Below are 20,253 nucleotides of genomic sequence, written 5' to 3'. Positions count from 1 at the left end.
CAAATGTTCAAATTATTATGTTTATTTGAAGTGAGATGATGGAAAAGCTGGCCTGGCTGATTTTGGACCAAGTGGCCCATCACAATACCTGAACAAGTAGTGGTGAGGGTGGGCCTGGCACACCCCTGGAGCATCTGGTCCAGGCCTGTCCTACGGCTGTGCCCAGCTCGAGCTCTGGAAGAGTCTCTCTGAGGAGCAGGGCCTGGAGCTGGGCTTGCAAAGCCAGAGCTACCACTAGAAGGGCTGGGCTGGAGCAGGACCAGGAGAGGAGACCCGACAGTCCAAGGGACAGTGTGCACGCAGCTTTCAGGCGCAGCCAGAACCTGCCGGCAGACCCCAGGCCACCCACGAGGCCACAGGGCAGGCCTCACCAGGAATGACATCTGGTGTCTGAGGTGACCTTTTATTCCCCTAGATAATAATGCGTGCCATCTTTTTAAATGAGAAGTTTTCTAAAGCAAAGAATAAGCATCTACATCTTACAAAAAAAAACAAAAAAGGAAAAGGGATCCTATACCAAAAAGTACTTCCTTCTTCCAGAAGGAATTCTGAGTCTCAAATAAAGAGAAGATCTTCTTTTAATATTGTTTTTCTTTCTATGTAAGAGAAGCAGACATTATTATTCATGACTATCAATCAATCTGCATATGTAATTATAATTGCAATGCAATACATATGAATATAATTTATATGGACAAGATCCACTTTAACCTAAGTGTTTCCACTAATTCTACTAATAGGTTTTTAAATAGGTTTACTATCCTGTGTTCCCATACAGAGTTTTGCTTGCTCTCAGAAGCATTTGTTTACAAACAGCACTGGCTTTCCTTTCAATTCAGAGAAAACGCCCTGTCCAAGTGACACAGTGACATCATCATCATTCAGCAGTCAAACCACCTGTCCTTTTGAGGCATTTCTCTGCATCATTTACAGCAGTTCACCATAGACAAAAATGTTTTATCCGAAAAAAGACAATAGAACAGGAAGCTGAAAAAGACACTTTTACGATAAAAACATTCTAAAAAAAGCGATTTTTGTCTGATTACATTTGGAATTGGAATTTGCTTCTATCCAGACCAGTTACCAGTGCTCAGTCCATAAAACCAGCACTTCCAGAGGAAGGTTCCAGGCATCACAGTGCACAAGAAATATCAGACTTTAAAGTGCTCTGAAAATGAATTGACTCAAAGAAATAATACGGACTATATTAACTGCTGAATTCTACTGGTGACAGAATGAGTTGAGGCTACTATTTAGAATAACCTTAAAAACAGATACATTTTAAAGTGTTCCAAAAGAAAAATACTGTACTTGAAGGTATTCTTGCAGTGCTGAAGGCTCACACTAGTGTATTTCCAGAGGTGACAGTTTTCATAGTCATATTGGAGATGCTTAGTGACCTGTGAGCCATGAGTTGCTCCCCTAAGCTAAACCGCAGTAAACCCTAAGCTCCTCTAGAAGTAATATCTATTTACATGTGAAGATTTCAAATTCTCAGGTATACATGAGTGCACTATGAGATGATTAGGCCCAGACCTGTGAAGACACAAACAGATAGATTTTAGACCTTTGTAGTCAACAACTTATAAAACTTGAGCTTAACGAGATAAAATTAGTCTATTCACACACATGCATGGGCATACATGTGCGTGTATACACACACACACACTCACACACACACACCATCCAAAATAGGGTGCTCCTGTGCCTTAGAAGGATAACACTGTACTCCTAGCAACGCAAAGGTGCTTCTTTGGACCCGATCCCCTCCTCCCTTAGTTAATTGTTTGTGGGGCATCTGCAGCCTCCTTACTAGGGTCTGGTTACTCTTACAGATTGACAACCAAAACCATTTGAACCCATACAGCTCACCATATACATTAACAGGACTTTACTCATTTAGGACACTCTTACCCAGGAAGATGAACTCACAGATAACATTTTTATTCGCTTCAGGAATTTTGCAAAAATCCTTTTCTCTATCCTAACACTAGACTACTCAACTTACCCTCTTTAGAAAATATACCCATGTCTCAGGACAATATAGACCATCAAATGACTACTTAGTTTTAAAGGGTTTCTTTGAAACCCTCCCCCACCCGTGTCCAGCAATCCTAAAACTATTATGCCACAAAGTTGTCCAATCCTAATTAAGTGGCCCCAAACAAAGACCTGCCTTAAACCAGACTAAAAAACTCATGCATGCCTTTGTCCTCCTCTTCTGAGATGCCACTACACCTCTACCAATTCTTTTTTTTTTTTTTTTTTTTGAGGCGGAGTCTCGCTCTGTCGCCCGGACTGGAGTGCAGTGGCCGGATCTCAGCTCACTGCAAGCTCCGCCTCCCGGGTTTACGCCATTCTCCTGCCTCAGCCTCCCGAGTAGCTGGGACTACAGGCGCCCGCCACCTTGCCCGGCTAGTTTTTTTTGTATTTTTAGTAGAGACGGGGTTTCACTGTGTTAGCCAGGATGGTCTCGATCTCCTGACCTCGTGATCCGCCCGTCTCGGCCTCCCAAAGTGCTGGGATTACAGGCTTGAGCCACCGCGCCCGGCCTGCCTCTACCAATTCTTGATGTTCCACACTGAGGTAAGCAATAAATTTAGCTTTGCTCTATGAATGGGCATCTTTTTTTTTGAGACAGAGTCTTGCTCTGTTGCCCAGGCTGGAGTGCAGTGGGATAATCTCGGCTCACTGCAACCTCTGCCTCCTGGGTTCAAGCAATTCTCCTGCCTCAGCCTCCCGAGTAGCTGGGACTACAGGTCCATGCCACCATGCCTGGCTGATTTTTGTATTTTTAGTAGAGACGGGGTTTCACCATGTTGCCCAGGCTGGTCTGGAACTCCTGACCTCAAGTGATCTGCCCGACCTGGACTCCCAAAGTGCTACAATTACAGGCGTGAGCCACCACGCCCGGCTTAAACAGACTATTTTGGTAGTATTTTGGGGGAGCCAACACTCAACAAGGTTATGGAGCTATCTTTGAGAATTTAATGAAAGCCATGAGGACAAAATGCATACACCCCAAATTTGGCATATACAATTTCAGGGGCTTCACTTCCAAAATTAAGCTATAGGAAAACTAAAAAGAAAAAAAAAAAAAAGAAAGATAAAAGTAATAATTTCAGGGGCTTCACAGCCTCCTGGATCTGTGACCCTCGTCATCACACGGTCGATAATTGTAATAAGAACCCTATACTATAGGAGAAGAGACAGGTTATCTGTGGTTTGCCAAAGGCTAGAATCACAAGAATCAGACTTTTAGGGTCAAAGGGAACTTTCTGGATGACCAAGCCTAACTATTCCCTCACCTACAGGCTGATACGCAGTTGTCAAATCTGTGGGAGAATACCTGCATTGATAGGGCACTCGCTACCTCTCCAGGCAACTAGTTCCTTCTGTGGCTGTGGGCAGAGCGGAAACGAGAGCTCGGCGAGGCTGACCAGGGCCACTTGAGCTTACTCTGAAAGCCATCCCTCTGCTTCAGAAGGCCCGTCACCCCTCCTCTCTCCTCTCACACACAGGAAAAGAGAAGACCATCTCTCTTACTCTGAGGGTATGATCCCATGATCCTGAGCAGAAAGCAGTCCCATCGGGGGAAACTCGTAGAGTGCTAACACGGTTTTCATGTCCAAATAGGATGGAGACCCGGGACCCTTTGAGAACATCCCAGACGTTGATAGTGTAATCATTGTATCCAGCAAATAGCAGGCGACCTTGAAGCAGGGTGAGATGATAGCTATTAAGCCAGTTCCTTGCTTCCTGTTTCTCATTACATGATTGTTACTCACTCACTCATTCAGTAAGCAGTGATTCAGGCCCACTGAGTCCTAGACACTGTGCTTTACCTTGAGGATTTAAAGGGGAGAAAGCACAGTCATGGCCCCTGGTGGAGGATGTGGGGCAGAGAGGAACAGATCACTGTAGCATCCCATGGTAACAGCCATAATGCAAGTGCTTTACACACGTCAAGTGCTACGGGACCAGAGAGGAAGGGGGATCAAGGAGGACACTGCAGACACAAATAAATTATTTCTAGTCATTTGCTAGTTAACAACTTGTAAAACTTGTTTAAAGAGAGAAAGTTAAAGTGACATTTGAGTTGGCTCTTGAGGGTTGAATAGGAGTCTGTCATGCAGAGAAGGCAGGGAAAAGATGCTCCAGGCAGTAGCAGGAACTTCTTGTGCAGTTAGTCTAGGGATGTGTCTGGGGAAATCGAGTGGTCCAGGTAGTCAGCCTGTTAGCTCTGCTTTAACTTTCTATTTTGCTTTCTTTTTTTGACATGATCTTTCTGGAGCTATGCTTTTTCACTAGTAACTTCCCACAAAGGAGCCATGAGCTTCAGGGCACTGAGAAGGGACTCATTTTATTTTTCCCCTTTGAGTCGGAGTCTTGCTCTGTTGCCCAGGCTGGAGTGCAGTAGCACGATCTCAGCTCACTGCAAGCTCCATTTCCCAGGTTCAAGCGATTCTCCTGCCTCAGCCTCCTGAGTAGCTGGGATTACAGGCATGCACCACCATGCTCAACCAATTTTTGTATTTTTAGTAGAGAAAAGGTTGCACCATGTTGGCCAGGCTGGTTTTGAACTCCTGACCTCAAGTTATTGCCTGCCTTGGCCTCCCAACGTGCTGGGATTACAGGCGTGAGTCACAGTGTTTGGTCAAGAAGGGACTCTTGCTTAACCTCCACCTTAGAGAAAAGTTCCCTTTGGGGCATGAAGAGAAGCAAAGACTGGGGAGAAAATGCCTGAGAGCATTGCAGAAGTGAATTTCTGACACTTCATTGCCTTGAAGGACAGCATTAGGTGAGTACACAGCCTTCATTTCCCCCTGGAGTGAATGGGGCTAGAGGAAGTTGCCTGGAGCAGGGCAAAGTGGGAGGTCAGAAGCTCAGAGGAAGAAAACTGGTGCAAATGTGGATGATTTCTCATACTGGTCCACAGGAAGCTCAGTTCATGAAAAGGAACTGAGTGATGGCGGAGCGCTAGTTTCATTCCGGTCCTGTCTTACAGTCCTGGGAAAAGTTTCTGAAATAAAATCTTACCACTGAGGGAGAAGTCCACGCTGGATGCTCCAAATATGATACTCTCTTTGGAATAGATGGCGACCTCTCTGTCTGCCCGCAGGTCATAGAGGCGACACTGGGGAGCAAATAAATAAAGCAGCACTTACTTCTGGCTTCAGTTTAGTGATGTGATGACCACAGAGCTACAGGTAGGTGCTAGTGACTTGTATAGTTTAAAGGATGAAGGAAAAACTTCTTAGTTTTCCCTACTGTTATTTCATCCTTTAGTCCCGACTCCTATTAATTTCTATTAGTCAGTAAAGAGTCCTGATTCCTATTAATCTCTATGAGTCAGTCAAGAAATGACAAATACAGCAAATTTCTTCAGGTATAAAAACAAAATGAGGCCCCACTTTTTTTTTTTCTGATAAAGGACACATGTTCATTGTAGAGAATTTTGAAATATTCAGAAATGTATACAGAAGGAAATGAGGGTCACCCTAAATCTTAGAGGTATTTACTAATTTTAAGCTGTTTCCTTCAGTCTTATTTCTATTTTATGTGTGTATCTGAATGGGCTGGATGTTTCATTATTGCTTCTATTAACATTAGGTTATACGTACTTTCTCATATCATTAAAAGAAAACTTGAAAAAACGTTATGAACATGGTTACTGAATATATCAGAATCTATTTAGCCAAATCCTGTTGTTTCGGTTGTGTTTAATTTTTCTCTTTTATAAATAATATTATGATGACTATTCTTACATAAAAATCTTTACATGTGTTTCTGGTATTTTCCTTAGACTAGGTAAGAAATAGAATCCTTAGAAGAGTTATCAGGAAATAGCATGACCAGATCAGAAGTAGAGATGTTTTATTTTATATTTTATTTTATTTTGAAATGGAATTTCGCTTGTCATCCAGGCTGGAGTGCAATGCTGCAATCTTGGCTCACTGCAACCTCTGCCTCCCCGGGTTCAAATGATTCTCCTGCCTCAGCCTCCAGAGTAGTGGGGATTACAGGCGCCCGCCACCTCGCTTGGCTAATTTTTGTATTTTTAGTCTCATTTAGTAGAGACAGGGTTTCACCACATTGGCCAGGCTGGTCTTGAACTCCCGACCTCAGGTGATCCACCCACCTTGGCCTCCCACAGTGCTGGGATTACAGGCATGAGCCACCATGCCTGGCCAAGTAGAGATGTTTTCAAGCTCTTGATTCATATCTGCCCTCTAGCAGGGTGGTGCCAACTATCCTGACCCCAGGCTTGTTCCAGGCTCCCCACCAACCCAACCTCTGAGCATTTCTTTGCTAATCCAAGTGGCAAAATGGGCATCTGATCACTGAAAATTTAAAATATAAATTTCTTTGATTATGGGTGACTTTGAAAACATTTTCAGGTGTTTACTTGCCATTTTGGATTTACTGCTTTGTAAATGACCTGTATTTTACCTTCTTCTTTAATTGGAGTGTTTGTTTTATTGCTTATGTAACCCTATTCATATCTACAGGATTTCAACTTGGCCTGTACTGTATGTGACAAGAATTTTTCCATGATGTATTCCCTTATATTGTTATATATCTTTGACATACAGAAGTTTAAATTTTCATTATTTCAAAACTCTCAATCGATTCTTTTGTAATTTCTTTAGCAGAAAATTAGAATGAAAACCATTATTTCATAAGGTATTTGATATTTTGAGGGCAACAAGAAAATATTTTTTCTTTTGAAAATAATTTGGCAATCAGTATCAAAAGCCTTAAAACTGGGTCTATTTATGGCTCGGCAAGTTATGTCTGAGAATGCTAAGGAAATGATAAGCAAGGTACAAAAACACTAATAGCAGTGTTTTTAACATGAAAAAAAAAAAAACCTTGATAAGAGCCAAATGTCCAAAAATTAAAGACGAATATCACGTTCATAACATGGAATACTACTCAATCATTAAGAAAATATAGGCCGGGCGCGGTGGCTCAAGCCTGTAATCCCAGCACTTTGGGAGGCCGAGACGGGCGGATCAAGAGGTCAGGAGATCGAGACTATCCTGGCTAACACGGTGAAACCCCGTCTCTACTAAAAAATACAAAAAACTAGCCGGGCGAGGTGGCGGGCGCCTGTAGTCCCAGCTACTTTGGAGGCTGAGGCAGGAGAATGGCGTAAACCCGGGAGGCAGAGCATGCAGTGAGCTGAGATCTGGCCACTGCACTCCAGCCTGGGTGGCAGAGCAAGACTCCGTCTCAAAAAAAAAAAAAAAAAAAAAAGAAAATATAATGGAGAGAAATATTTATCGGCCTGGGAAAATGTTCACATTCTGTTAAGTAAAAATGCCAAATTATAAAGCATTTTGTTTGTCAAAAAGAAAAAAAGTCAGAAAGGAATTCATCCAGCTATGATTTGTCTTGGGTAAGGAGATCAAGGTAATTTAATATTCCCCCAAATTTTCTTCATTGAATACTCATTACTTCTGTAACCAGAAAAAGTTATTTTCTAAAAATAAGTTAGCAGATCCCTCTATTGAATAGGAAAAGCTCTCAATAACTTAGAAACATACCGTAGCATCATCTGACCCTGAAGCAAAGGCATCTCCACTGGGGTAGTACCTGCAGAGAGAAAGTACTTTATCTAGGGTGGTGACTCCCGACCCTGGATGCCCATCAGAACCGTGCTAGGCCCTTGGAATCAGAATCTCTACTTCTAGGGACTTAAGGAATATTTGCAGCAGAAGACGGAAGAGGAAGCTCCTATGTCAGGCCCACTGACTTCTAGTTTTCTTCCCTGTTAGTGGGGGACAATGACGCTGGCCTTGTAGAGTGAGATAATGTGTGTTGATATCAGGCACAGAACACAGAGCAGACCCCTGTAAATACAGTTTCCCTCAATCACATATCTAATTCCTAAGACTTGGCCCAGAGCTGAGGGATAAGAAAGGGGGTGTGAGCTCAGACACGGAATCAGATGCACAAAGCCACACTGGATGTCTGCACTGACCATTTACTACCTGCGATACTTTTGGCAAATGACTTCCTCTTGCCCAGCCTCAGTGTCCTCATCTGAAAAGTGAGAGTAATAATGCATATGTTTTGCTGTGAAGTTTACATAAGACAGTCCATGCAAAGAATCTGGCATGGTGCCAATTAAAACACATTCAATAAATGATGATTATTACTGCTATAGTCATTCTCTTCTCAATGAGTAGTGAGAAATATGGGTCCTAAATTATAATCCAGAGGCAGAATGAAAGCAAATGTCTTTAAACCCCTCCGCTCTGCCTCACCCAACTGTGTTCCCCACACCTTCCATTGTTTCTTTTTTTGGTTTTTTTTTTTTGTTTTTTTTTTTTTTTTGAGACGGAGTCTCGCTCTGTCACCCAAGCTGGAGTGCACTGGCCAGATCTCAGCTCACTGCAAGCTCCGCCTCCCGGGTTCACGCCATTCTCCTGCCTCAGCCTCCCGAGTAGCTGGGACTACAGGCGCCCGCCACCTCGCCCGGCTAGTTTTTTGTATTTTTTAGTAGAGACGGGGTTTCACCATGTTAGCCAGGATGGTCTCGATCTCCTGACCTTGTGATCCGCCCGCCTCGGCCTCCCAAAGTGCTGGGATTACAGGCTTGAGCCACCGCGCCCGGCCTTGTTTGTTTTTTTGAGACTGAGTCTCACTCTGTCACCCAGGCTGGAATGCAATGGCGTGAACTCGGCTCACTACAAACCTCCACTTCCCAGGTTCAAGCGATTCTCATGTCGCAGCCTCCCAAGTAGCTGGGATTACAGGCACATGCCTCTATGCCTGGCTAATTTTTGTATTTTTAGTAGAGACGGGGTTTCACCATGTTGGTCAGGCTGGGCTCGAACTCCTGACCTCAAGTGATCCACCACCCTCCTAGGCCTCCCAAAGTGCTGGGATTACAGGCGTGAACCACCACACCTGGCCTGTTTCTCCTTTCTTGTACCAGTGACCTACCCTATAGCTCCATAAAAGCCAGAGAAGGAGCAGCCCTTTAAAACAGCTAAAGTTACTCCTCCCACCCGCGGGAGGGGAAGAGTCAAAACATTTGGCAAAGGAGAGGGAAGCTTGACTTTGTGTGACTAACTTACACTGGCCTGAAAGACGGGGATGGAGAACAGAAAAGCTGGATGAGAAATGTTAACCATTTTCAGCTCTGCCCCAGTCAGTCTATCACGGTGTGGGCACATTATGTTTTTGAAAGCATTACGAATTCATGGAGTATCTGATGCATCCATATTCCAATGTCAAAATGATTTCTAGATTAAATACCATTTGGGGCCACATGGGCTATGATTTCCTTCTGCTGGTGGGAAGTTCAGGGACCAAGTGTATTATCTTCCAGGTAATACGTAGATTATCTGGAAGAGACTTTTTGTGCCCCCAGTGTCCCCTCTCTCTCCTATAGCTATGGTTAAATAAAAGCAGGATTTTTTTGAATGGCACCAAACCCAGGGGGTGCTACTGGAATTCAGTGGCTGGGCCACAGGGATGGTAAATGCCTTACATGGAACATTCCCTTACAATGAAATGCCCTTCCCAAAATGCTAATAGTGAGCCCCACTGAAACACTGGTTTGTTTTGTTTTTTCCTGGGCACATGGCAGAATGAAAACTATGTTTCTAGTCTTCCTGTAGCCAGATGTGGCCATATGATCATGTTCTGGCTCATGGGATGCAGACAGAAGCGATAAGTGCCACTCTCCTCTACCAACCAGCTGGAAAGAAGGCATGGTGGTAGGCCAGTGGGGACAGGAGAGGGAGCACCATCCTAGGGAGTGGGTTGCAAAGACAGAATGAGCTGTCATCGCAGCTCAGATTTTAAGGTGAGAACAAACTTCCATCTGGTTTAAGCCACTGTTATTTGGGCTTCTCTCATACAAGCCCATGTCCTAACTTATCCAGTATACCACGAAGGGCATGCTAAGAGAACAATGACAATGCTCAGTATAACCTCAGCCTTGGGCAGACATGGTAGCCAGTGTTTGCCCTGGAAGAAAATCAAAAGGTACCCTGAACATGGTCCACTGAATCAGTCCCTGTAGCATCCGTCAGATGAGTCTCAGCGCCAATTTACACCATTCCATAAAATAAGTTAATTGAAACTGCATTCACTCTATGTAGAAAAATGGCCATTTAAAATTTTAAGTTATAGTGTTCCCTATCAAGAATTGGGTTTACGTCTCCATTTATCAACATCTTCTTTTATTTCTCCCATTAAGAATTCATAAATAGTTTAAAAAGTTTGGTTACCACCGTAAGATTTTCTCTCTCTCTGACTTCCTCAGTGCAGGAGATCGATGAGTAAATTGGCCATGCAGTGTGGTCCCCCTCACACAGGAGGGCACCTAAGTCAGCCCTGGAAACCAGGGGGGCTTCCTGGACAGAGGGAAGCTTAAGTTGAAAACTGATGGTCAAAGGAGGTTAGAGGCAGAGGGTTCAGGGGAGATGAAACAGCTCAGGTGAGAGAGTGTGCATTTTATTTTTTTATTATTATTATTTTGGAGAAAGAGTCTCACTCTATCGACCAGGCTGGAGTGCAGTGGCGTGATCTCGGCTCACTACAACTTCTGCCTCCTGAGTTCAAGCGATTCTCATGCCTTAGCCTCCCAAGTAGCTGGTATTACAGCCATGTGCCACCATGTTTGACTAATTTTTGTATTTTTAGTAGAGACGGGGTTTCACTATGTTGGCCAAGCTAGTCTCCAACTCCTGACCTCAAGTGATCCACCCACCCTGGCCTCCCAAAATGCTGGGATTACAGGCATGAGCCATAGCACCCAGGTGAGCGTGTGCATTTTAAAGCTGTACATTGGCCCTCCATAGCCATGGGTTCCACACTCATGGATAAAATCAACTGCAGATTAAAAATATTCTAAAAAAGAAAAGGATTGTTGCATCTGTACTGAACCTTTTTTCTTGTCATTATTCTCCAAACAATACAGTCTAACAACTATTTACATTGCATATACATTTATTAGATATTATAAGTAATTGAGAGATGATTTAAAGTACATGGGAAGATGTGCATAGGCTATATGCAAATACTATACCACTTTAATTTTATTATTTATTTATTTTTATAACTTCAGCATACCCTGAGAAAATACTACATAGTTTTACGTAGGATTTTGGTATCTGAGGGAGGTCCTGGAACCAATCTCCCACAGATACCAAGGAATGACTATACTTTATTAATACATAGAGGCTTATTTTTGTGGCTTTATCTTCTATCTTGCATTTTACTAACTTCATTTACTATCTGTAGTGATCTTCAGATTGATTTCTTTTGATTTTCTAGGTAATTACTGCATATTTACAATAAGTGAGAGTCTTTTTGCTTTTTTTCCTTATCCCACATTTGAGGGCAAGGAGTACTAAAGTACGTACATACTGTTTTTTGTTCTTGTTTTTAAGAGAAACAATTCTCGTGTTTTCCCACTAAGTATAACGAAGATTCTTGGGAGTTCTGAGTATAAGGAAAATACTTTATAAACTGTCTCAACAGTACCATCTTCCATACATGGCAAGTCCTAACCTCTCTCTTAGGATCTAATTCATGGATCCTGCTACTTACTTGACATCTTGAATGTTTAATAGGCATCTCAAACCTAACTAGCCCCAAACAGAGCTCCCAAATCCATGTGCAAAACCCACCTCCTCCCCCATCCTTCCAGTCTTCCATCTTAGCACATGGACTGCTGCTTACTGCCCTCGATAAAGGACGTGGGTTCCCTAAGCTCAGGGTTCTTCTAGAGTGCATCCCTTGCATCTGCCAGTGTCATTTGGCCCTTTTCATGTCTCCCTGTGGACCTGGGGCTCAAGTACCAGCACAAACAAGCTGATATCCTGGCTACTGCCATTACTATGAGTAATAAACTATCTTTCATCTCTGACCCAGGAGTCTTGTGTCTTCTACCAGCATCCATGAGCTATGGCAGCCCAACTTGTTAACATGTAGGTAGATAAAATCTCAGACATTTCGTAATTCTTGACATTTCTCTGTCTCCACCATGTCTTCCTTAGTTCCAGTCACCATCGTTTCTTTGTTGAACTCACACAACCACCTCTAACTGGTTGTCATATTTCCATTCTTGTTCCCTACAATGTCTTCTCCATATAGCCAGTGATCTGTTTGGTTTGTTTGGTTTTTTTCTTTTTGAGACACAGTCTCACTCTGTTGCCTGGGCTGGAGTACAGTGGCACCATCTCGGCTCACTGTAGCCTCAATCTCCTGGGTTCAATCGATCCTCCCACCTCAGCCTCCTCCGCACATCACCATGCCCAGCTAAATTTTTGTATTTTTTTTTTTTTTGGTAGAGACAGGGTTGCACCATGTTGCCTAGGCTGGTCTTGAACTCCTGGGCTCAAGCAATCTGCCTGCCTCGGCTTCCCAACAGAGCGATCTTTTATGATCAGGTTAGCCCCCCCTACCCCTCCCAACTCAAAACTCTCCAGTGACCACCTGGCCTTTTTTTAGGTCCCTTAACCTCTCATCTCTGTGCTTTTCCCCCAGCTCTTTGCGTGCCTGGCTCTTTCATCATCCTGGCCTCAATGTAAATGTCACCTTCTCAGTGAGGCTGTCTTTGACCTCTAAGAAATGACCCATCCCATCTCCCTATTTTACTTTTATCACAGTAGTTATCAGTATCTGAAATTGTATATTTGTGTTTGGTCTAGTTTGTCTCCTGTAAGAGAGTAGAGACCTTGTCTATCTTGTTCACTAGTCTATTCCCAGTTCCTAGAATAATATCTAGCATATAAATACTCAGTAAATATTTATTGAATGAATGGATGAAAAATGCTGATTCAACCTAGGGAGGATATTAATTGCTCCTAATGCAATTAAATTAAAATTCTCCATGAGTTCTGAAGCACTGTTCAGTTCCACCACAATCAGCCTTTCTTCCTGGGGAGGCCTCTCTCATCCAAGTAAACTGATCTGGAGGCAGTTCCTTGGCTAAGGATTCCCCAAGCCAGGCAATGCCGGCAGAACAGAGAGGTGGCATGAACATTCTACTCACTGACCGGACACTGTTGATGTCAGATTCGTGTGTTTCAAAGGCCTGCACACACTGACCGGAGCGCATGTCCCACACCATGGCTTTCTTGTCACATCCCTACAAATGCAAAATTACCCCGAGTTATGGCCACTTCAAGGAATGTCTATAGATAAGGCATGAGTCCCAGTTATATAACAGAGACCATTTATTTCCCATTAGCAAATGGTTGACAACACACTTTGCTGAGACTAGCTTTGCCTGAGGGCAGTTTCCTCAGTCAGAAAGCCCTTAGCAGCCTAGAACTAGGTCTTGGGATGGGAGGCAGGAGGGAAGGCACTCAGTTTCCTCTTTTAGCTTGTTTTCTTCTTTTGAGCATTTCTGAATGGAGGCAAACCCTTCTTACCCTCCCCCGGGCATCTCCCTTCCCTTGATTTTCCCTCTTTTCTCTCTTCTCTTTATACTTGCCTCCCTAAGCCCAGAGGGCAAGGCAGGCAGGCAGTGGTGCGTGGTGGGCCCTCTCTAGCTGTGACATTAATGGGTTGGCAGTGCCCAAATGGAGCAGCTGAGAATCCCAGCTTTGCTTCGGTGTATGCAGCAGCCCTCAGCAAAGCTGGAGAGCCAGGCGCCCGGGGCCACCTGCACCCTCAGCAGCATGCTGGGCTGGGAATCCGCAAACCAGAGGCCCATCAGGGTGCTGCCATTGACGCGCCGGGTGACTTAGGCGAGTCACCTCCCTGGACGTCTGCCTCAACACCTGTAAAGTCAGTGCTCTCTTCAGGTTGCTAACATGACCCAGAGTCAGACGTGAGGGTTTTCCCATTATCCTATCAAGGCTCTGGGAGCAGTTTGATAAGGTCCTGCAGGGTGGTCATGTTATCAAGCTCAAGAAGCAGCATGTGGACTCTCAATAGTCAAATAGCTTAAATGACCAAATAGCTTAAACAGTCAAAAAGTAACAGCTTAAAATTGGTGTCCAAGTTATTGGTTTCAACTTGGAGCAGAGGGAGGTGTGTAATGAAGCACGATCACACATCGAGGAAGGCCCGTGGCCCGAGTGTCTTTGCTGAAAATGTGGGCAAAGAAACCAGAAAGGCCTTCACATCTTTAGAGGACATGAAATTGGATGCAGTTGAGTGCTCTGAAAGAGACACTATGATCTATAGTAAGAGCAGTAATTTTTAAAAAGCACAGTAGAGTCGAGGAGAGATAAACACAGAGATACCAAGGCACGGGGTGAAACATCTACACATGGCCAAATACCCAGGAAGAAAATCAGGGCCCTGCTAACTGCAGCTCACACAGCTCTGGCCTGGCTCCCAGGACCGACGTGTGGGCAGCCTGGAGCAAAGGCCCCTGATGTGTCCCAGCTGCAGAAGTCACCTGACAGTGTGTGCGTCCCTGTCCTGTCTCACACTGCAAACTCTTTCATCTACTGCTTGCCCCATCCTGGGGAGGGAAGTGCAAACCCCACTGTGCACTCTGCCCAACTGATAGAGGATGCAACTTACAGTCAGGCAGCAAAGCCCCAACCCAGGCCCCTGACTCCTAGTCTAGTGCTTCTCTGAGTCTCTGTGGCCCTGTCTGCCAACTCTGAGCTTTCAAAGCCTCTGTTTCTTGCACCCTGTGATGGGAGAGAGGATAGTGGCTGGCAGGGGTGGGGTGGGAGAGTGCCCCACAGGCCCGAAGGCCCTGGCGGCATCACAGCGTTGCATCAGCTCAGTAGCCATCTGACCTGCTGTGCCCTTGTGCGCATCTCTGATGCTCTCGGATGCTAAGTCTCTGCTATTTATTTGAGGAATGACATTTTAAAATGTGGCAGATATATACCTTGAGTTGCAGCACTCATACAGGAGAACATTCCAGATTACTCTGTAGACTGCTAACATCAGTGGCAGAACAGAAGGAGGCCCTCACAGCTCAGCCCTGTAGCTGCCCACCAAGCCCCCAAGAGGGGCCTGGAGCCAGTGAGATCACTGCAGGAGCTGGGGGTTTAGTGGGGAGTTGAGGACAATTCCTGCAGTCCCTTCTAGGGAAGTGCCTAGGCTAGTCCCAGGAATGGACAAGAACTGCCACCATAAGCCTCCTTAGTGGACACAGGAGCCCTAGGGAATTTCCGTTGGGTCTTTACCCCAGACACGAAGGTGTTTCCAGTTTCTGAGGGGGCTAGGTCCAAGCAGAGGACGTCAGCCCCATGTCCGTGGAAGCTCTGCAGTAGCTGCCCACTCTCCACGTCCCACAGGGCACACGTGCCATCGCCGCTTGCCGTCAGGATCTGCCCGCAGAAAAGGACAGGAAGTGGGTGGCTGTGGTTATTGCTTCTGCCAGGTGCAGTCAATCAGAGGCTTAACGTTCCGCAGGAAAAAGCAGACTCTAAAACACGCACACACACACACACACACACACACACGCAGGGGTGATACCTGCTGTATCTGGGTTCATGCACAGAAATCTCTCTCCTATACAAAGAAGGAAGAAGTACATTTCCTACACTCTCACAGTCCTTGAGTTGTGTGTTTATGTGCCTGCCTCCCTGCACAGCTGAAATCCTGGCGGCCTCATGGTGGCACCTACAGGGCTCTACACATGCCTGGCTCGTAGGAAGTGCTCCGTTAGTCTCTGCTGCATGTTTGAAACCTCTGATGCCTCCCACTGCTGTGCGGGTCAGACACTTAAAGTGCTTCTTGGATACTGATGCACACACATCACTGGGCTGCTTGCTAATACAGAGTCTGGGGTGGGGCCTGAGAGTCTACACTTCTCACAGGCTCCCAGGAAATGCTGAGGCTGGTCACAGGACACACCGGGAGCAGCAGGGGTCTAGGCAGCATCTTGTTGGACACGTTCTCTGTTGTGGCTTTTCCCAAGCACAGTGCTGTCCAGAGGCTTCCCAGGACCACGGATGGGTGCAAGAGGATATTCATGCATACGTAGGTTTAAGAAACATTTGCTGTGTGCTGACAGTGTCTGCCAGGCACTCTGCTAATGCATGAGGGTTTGCAGAAAGATTGTGTCTCAGTTTCTGTTCTCCCAGAATTCAGTTTAATAGGATTGCCAGCAAGAATGAAACCAACATAATTCCCCATCCCTGTGTTAAACAATTCTGGGACCAGGCCAACTTTCCTGTTACTATGTTAAACCAGACTGAGACCGAGTAAAAATAACTTCACTGCTTGCTGCAGAAAATACCTGCTCCTGGGAGAAAAGACTGTGAATCCATTAGACAACTTAACAAGATTAACAGCTTGCTCATCCAGACTCACTTCAAGACTGTTCCCTTGCTGGGCTCACCAATCCAAAGCTAAAACAGCTTTGCAAGACCCACCTTCAAATCACCACGCCCGGACCCTGAAATCCTCTAAGTAGCCTTCCTTAATTCCTCCATTTTCAGACCCTACTAAGATTCTGCCAAGTGGAGGTTCTCCCTTACTGCAGGAGGTCAGATAAGCTTAGCTTTGCTTGGTTGCAAGTATTTCTGATGTTCGCTTGGGGAGTTGACATCACCAGTGGACAAGGATCGAAGACAACAGCATGGGTGTCTCACCACTGCCTCCTGACGGAGGTGAGACAGGACCCGTGGCAAGGTCAGCTGGCCCAGCTCTCTGTCCTTATTCTCAGGCTGTCCACAGAAAGACTCGCCCCTCCCATTTGCATACACACTGCAAACTTTTTCATCTACTGCTTGTCCCATCCTGGGGAAGGGAAGTGCAAACACCACTGTGCACTCTGCCCAACTGATAGAGGATGCAACTTACAGTCAGGCAGCAAAGCCCCGACCCAGGCGCCCTGACTCCTAGTCTCGGGCTTCTCTGAGTCTCTGTGGCCCTGCAGTCACTGGCATCCAGTGACTGGATCCAGGTGTGCACACAGGAGGGTCCCAAATCCAGTGTGGTGATACCTGAGTTGGTCTTCAAGGAAGAGTGAGAGCTGGCCAGGTGAAGGAAGGGAAGGGGAGAGAGAAACTCCAGGGGGGCCTATGGCTGCACTAAATGAAAGGTGAGTCCATTCACAGGTGGGGACTCAGCCTGAAGCCAAGAGGGTACTCTGGAAGCTTCTGGGCAGGAGAATGAGAAGAGCAAACGTATATTTTAGGAAACTCTGGCGGAGGCCCAAAGAGCCTCTAGATAGCTTACAAGTACAAAGGTCAGCCATAGAGTAAAGGCAAACAGGGGTGCCGGGGGGAAAGACATGGGGGCGGGGCTGACGTTTTACTTTTTGTCACTGTCAGTGTGTGTGAGGCCTGGGCTCTGGCTGAGCATACCTTCCTGGGGTTGGGAGAAAGGCAGTGAGGACTCAAGAGTTCAGGGCCCTCATAGGCCCAGCTGGCGGCATCACAGAGCCCTGGAGCCAGCTGGGTACTGACAGCAACGGAGGGGATCTGCAAGGGAGAAGCTCTGGATAGCAGAGCCTCCTACTCCCTGCCTTCTGGCTGCTCCACAGGGCCTGGGTGGAGTGATAAGACTGGAGGAAGTGGCTCCTGCAGTGTAAGTGGCCGCAAGATAGCCCTTTGCGGGTGATTACTGATGGCTGAGGAAAGAAAAGAGCAATTAGGCCTTATGTGCTGATAGCACGCAATGCACCCACTGACCACACCACACCTTCAATTTCCAGCTGCTGATGGGGTCTCTCCTCCTCACCTTTTGCCCCCTTTGCCTTTTTCTTCCCCTCTCTCTTATATGTTAGGCCTTGCACATAAAGAATCTCATTTTTTTCCCAGCACTTTGGGAGGCCGAGGTGGACGGATCACCCGAGGTCAGGAGTTCAAGACCAGCCTGGCCAACATGGTAAAACTCCATCTCTACTAAAAATACAAAAATTAGCCAGTTGTGGTGGCTCACACCTGTTGTCCCAGCTACTTGGAAGGCTGAGGCACGAGAATTGCTTGAACCTGGCAGGCGGAGGTTGCAGTGAGCTGAGATTACGCCACTGCACTCCAGCCTGGGCAACAGAGTAAGACTTGGTCTTAAAAAAAGAAAAAAAAAAAGAGATTTTTTTTTTTTTTTTTTCCTGCAGGGAAGGAACAAATTACAAGAAGAGGAGGGGAATCTGCTCCCGCCCTGGCATTGAACCCACTGGCTGTCCACAGGACCCCCTCCAGCCTCGACTTCCCTCAGGAGGCCTGCATACATCCAATAAGATGACTTAAGCTGGCAAAGTAGCTTATGGACACACAGAACCTGAACCGAGGCTGAATTTGGGTATTAATATTTTGTTAGATGCTTGAATTCCCGCAATCTCTCCTGGCCCACACCCACTAGTGGTTGTTCCAGCTCACCGTTTTCCTAACACTTGCAATAACTTACAGTTTATTTTGAGACACCAGGTCCAAACAATTTTCTTTAAGCAACGACCCAGTCTTGATCTTTAATTTAGGAAATTTTCATACCATACTGTTTGATCAAAAAAATGAATAGTTTTTAAAAGTTAAAAGTAGATTTCTAATACTTTTCAATGTTGTGTTTGTGATCTTCATTGTAAGTAAAAATAAATTTTAAAGACCAAACATTTATTCACATAAATGCATTAAACAGAACCTCTAACTCATTGTCACTCATTTGTTCTGGAAGGCAGAGAATTTGTAGGTTTAATACCATAGTCTCATACCAGCCACTTGAGTTTCTCTTTTATCATCCTAGATCCCAGGGACTGAAGAAAGCTGGAGGTTCATGAGTTCAGTAGTACCCAAACTAGGCTGTGTATCACAATCACCCATGAAGCTTTGTGTTAATAATAATAAAATTGGCTGGGTGTGATGGCTCACGCCTATAATCCCAGCACTTTGGGAGACCAAGGTGAGTGGATCGCTTGAGCTCTGGAGTTCAAGACCAGCCTGGGCAACACAGCGAGACCCCATCTCTACAAAAAATACAAAAATTAGCCAGGCATGGTGGCGCATGCTTGCAGACCCACTACAGGCCCACCAGCTACTTGGGAGGCGGAGGCAGGAGAATCACTTGAGCCTGGGTAGCAGAGGCTTCAGTGAGCCCAGACTGTGCCACTGCACTCCAGCCTGGGTACTAGAGTGAGGACCCTGTTTCAAAACACAAACAAACAAACAAATAATAACAGTTAACACTTACTGATATTTACCAGGGACTATACTATTTACATGAATCATCTCGTTTAAGTCTCAGAAAACCTTATGCAGGACAGATTTAATACTTTACAGATTTTATTCTCATGTGCAGGTGAGAAAAATGAAGCATGCAGAAATTCAAATGCTGTCTAGGATCACTAGCTAGAACATGGCGGAGCCAGGATCTAATCCTGCTGTCTGCCTCCGGAGCCACCCTTTACCTGCTCTGCCTCCCAGGCCAAGTCTCCGCCGAGGTAGCCAGCTGGGACTTCCCTCTATCTCTGGCTAAGCTACTTGTTGGAAAAGAAAGCACCTTTTAACCTAGAGGTGCCCCCTTTCATCCCCAACCCTGCCCTGTGGCAACACAGAGTGAGGCGGATGGGTCTCCACAGAGGGGCTTCAGATGCCTGATGGTCGTGGTAGCCCCCTGAGCCTGCCTTCATCCAGCCTAAATGTCCTCTGTTGCTTTGGTTTGCCTCAGGCCCAAAGACATCTGGTTTTGTCCACTGCAGCCAGCCAGTGGCCACAGTGCCCCCTGCTGAACAAGTCTGCAAGATTCCTGGGTAGGCTCAAATATTAGGTGTAAACAACAGGTGCACAATGGTGATATTGCAAGTCCCAACATCCCCCCGTCAGCAATTGAACAACTACCCAGCCACCTGACCTCCCTGCTTCTAACCTCCCCATCCCTCCTGACATCAATCGCTGAAGCCAGAGTAAACTACGGAAGGCTTCAGTCTAACTCAGACACCCTCCTCTTCCAAACAAACCAAAATCTGACTCACCCCTCAAGGGCTCCTGCCACCTACAGGGTCCAGCCCAGGCACTCAGGGAGCCCTGGGATCTGGCCCCACCCACCTCTCAGCTGCCTGCCTCCCACTGTGCTCCCTCACACGCTGTGGCTGCCTGGAGTGGCAGCGGTCCCTTTTCACTGACAGCAGCAAGTCTGTGACCAACCCCTCCTGCTCGGAGCTCCCCAGTTCCCCCACTGTCCAACCATTACTGGTTTTCATGAAGGTCCCTGAGGGCCAAGACTGAGCTTTTGGCCCCAGAGCCATGTGGTATCTGGCAATGTGGGTAGTAGGTACTGAGAAGATTTGCTGAATAAGTGTGAATAAATACATGATGCGGTGCTTTCACCACTTGCTAAATAAAACTTAGTCAAACTGTTAAAGGT

General features: G+C 45.9%; 1 protein-coding gene and 1 long non-coding RNA gene across 2 annotated transcripts in view; one reads left to right on the top strand and one right to left on the bottom strand.

Annotated features, from left to right (window-relative positions):
* Positions 1 to 20,253, bottom strand: part of GNB5 (G protein subunit beta 5) — a 57,309-nt gene continuing 37,056 nt past the window's right edge. Inside the window, exons 6-11 of the mRNA XM_033190096.1 lie at positions 15,132 to 15,275; positions 13,029 to 13,120; positions 7,554 to 7,602; positions 5,041 to 5,137; positions 3,547 to 3,713; positions 1 to 1,536 (exon numbers count right to left, since the gene is read on the bottom strand). Coding sequence (XP_033045987.1) covers positions 1,525 to 1,536; positions 3,547 to 3,713; positions 5,041 to 5,137; positions 7,554 to 7,602; positions 13,029 to 13,120; positions 15,132 to 15,275 — 561 coding nt within the window. The 3' untranslated portion in view covers positions 1 to 1,524. The remainder of the gene's footprint in view (positions 1,537 to 3,546; positions 3,714 to 5,040; positions 5,138 to 7,553; positions 7,603 to 13,028; positions 13,121 to 15,131; positions 15,276 to 20,253) is intronic.
* On the top strand, positions 16,885 to 20,227 carry LOC117070644. Its single transcript, XR_004431990.1, has 4 exons — positions 16,885 to 16,996; positions 17,718 to 17,784; positions 18,014 to 18,198; positions 19,189 to 20,227. It is a non-coding gene; the product is annotated as an uncharacterized LOC117070644 (long non-coding RNA).

Source organism: Trachypithecus francoisi, unplaced genomic scaffold (assembly GCF_009764315.1).
Source record: "Trachypithecus francoisi isolate TF-2019V2 unplaced genomic scaffold, Tfra_2.0 Lachesis_group3, whole genome shotgun sequence".
Taxonomy (NCBI): Eukaryota; Metazoa; Chordata; class Mammalia; order Primates; family Cercopithecidae; genus Trachypithecus; species Trachypithecus francoisi.
Note: the sequence above shows the minus strand (reverse complement) of the source record. Positions and strands in the feature narration are given on the sequence as shown.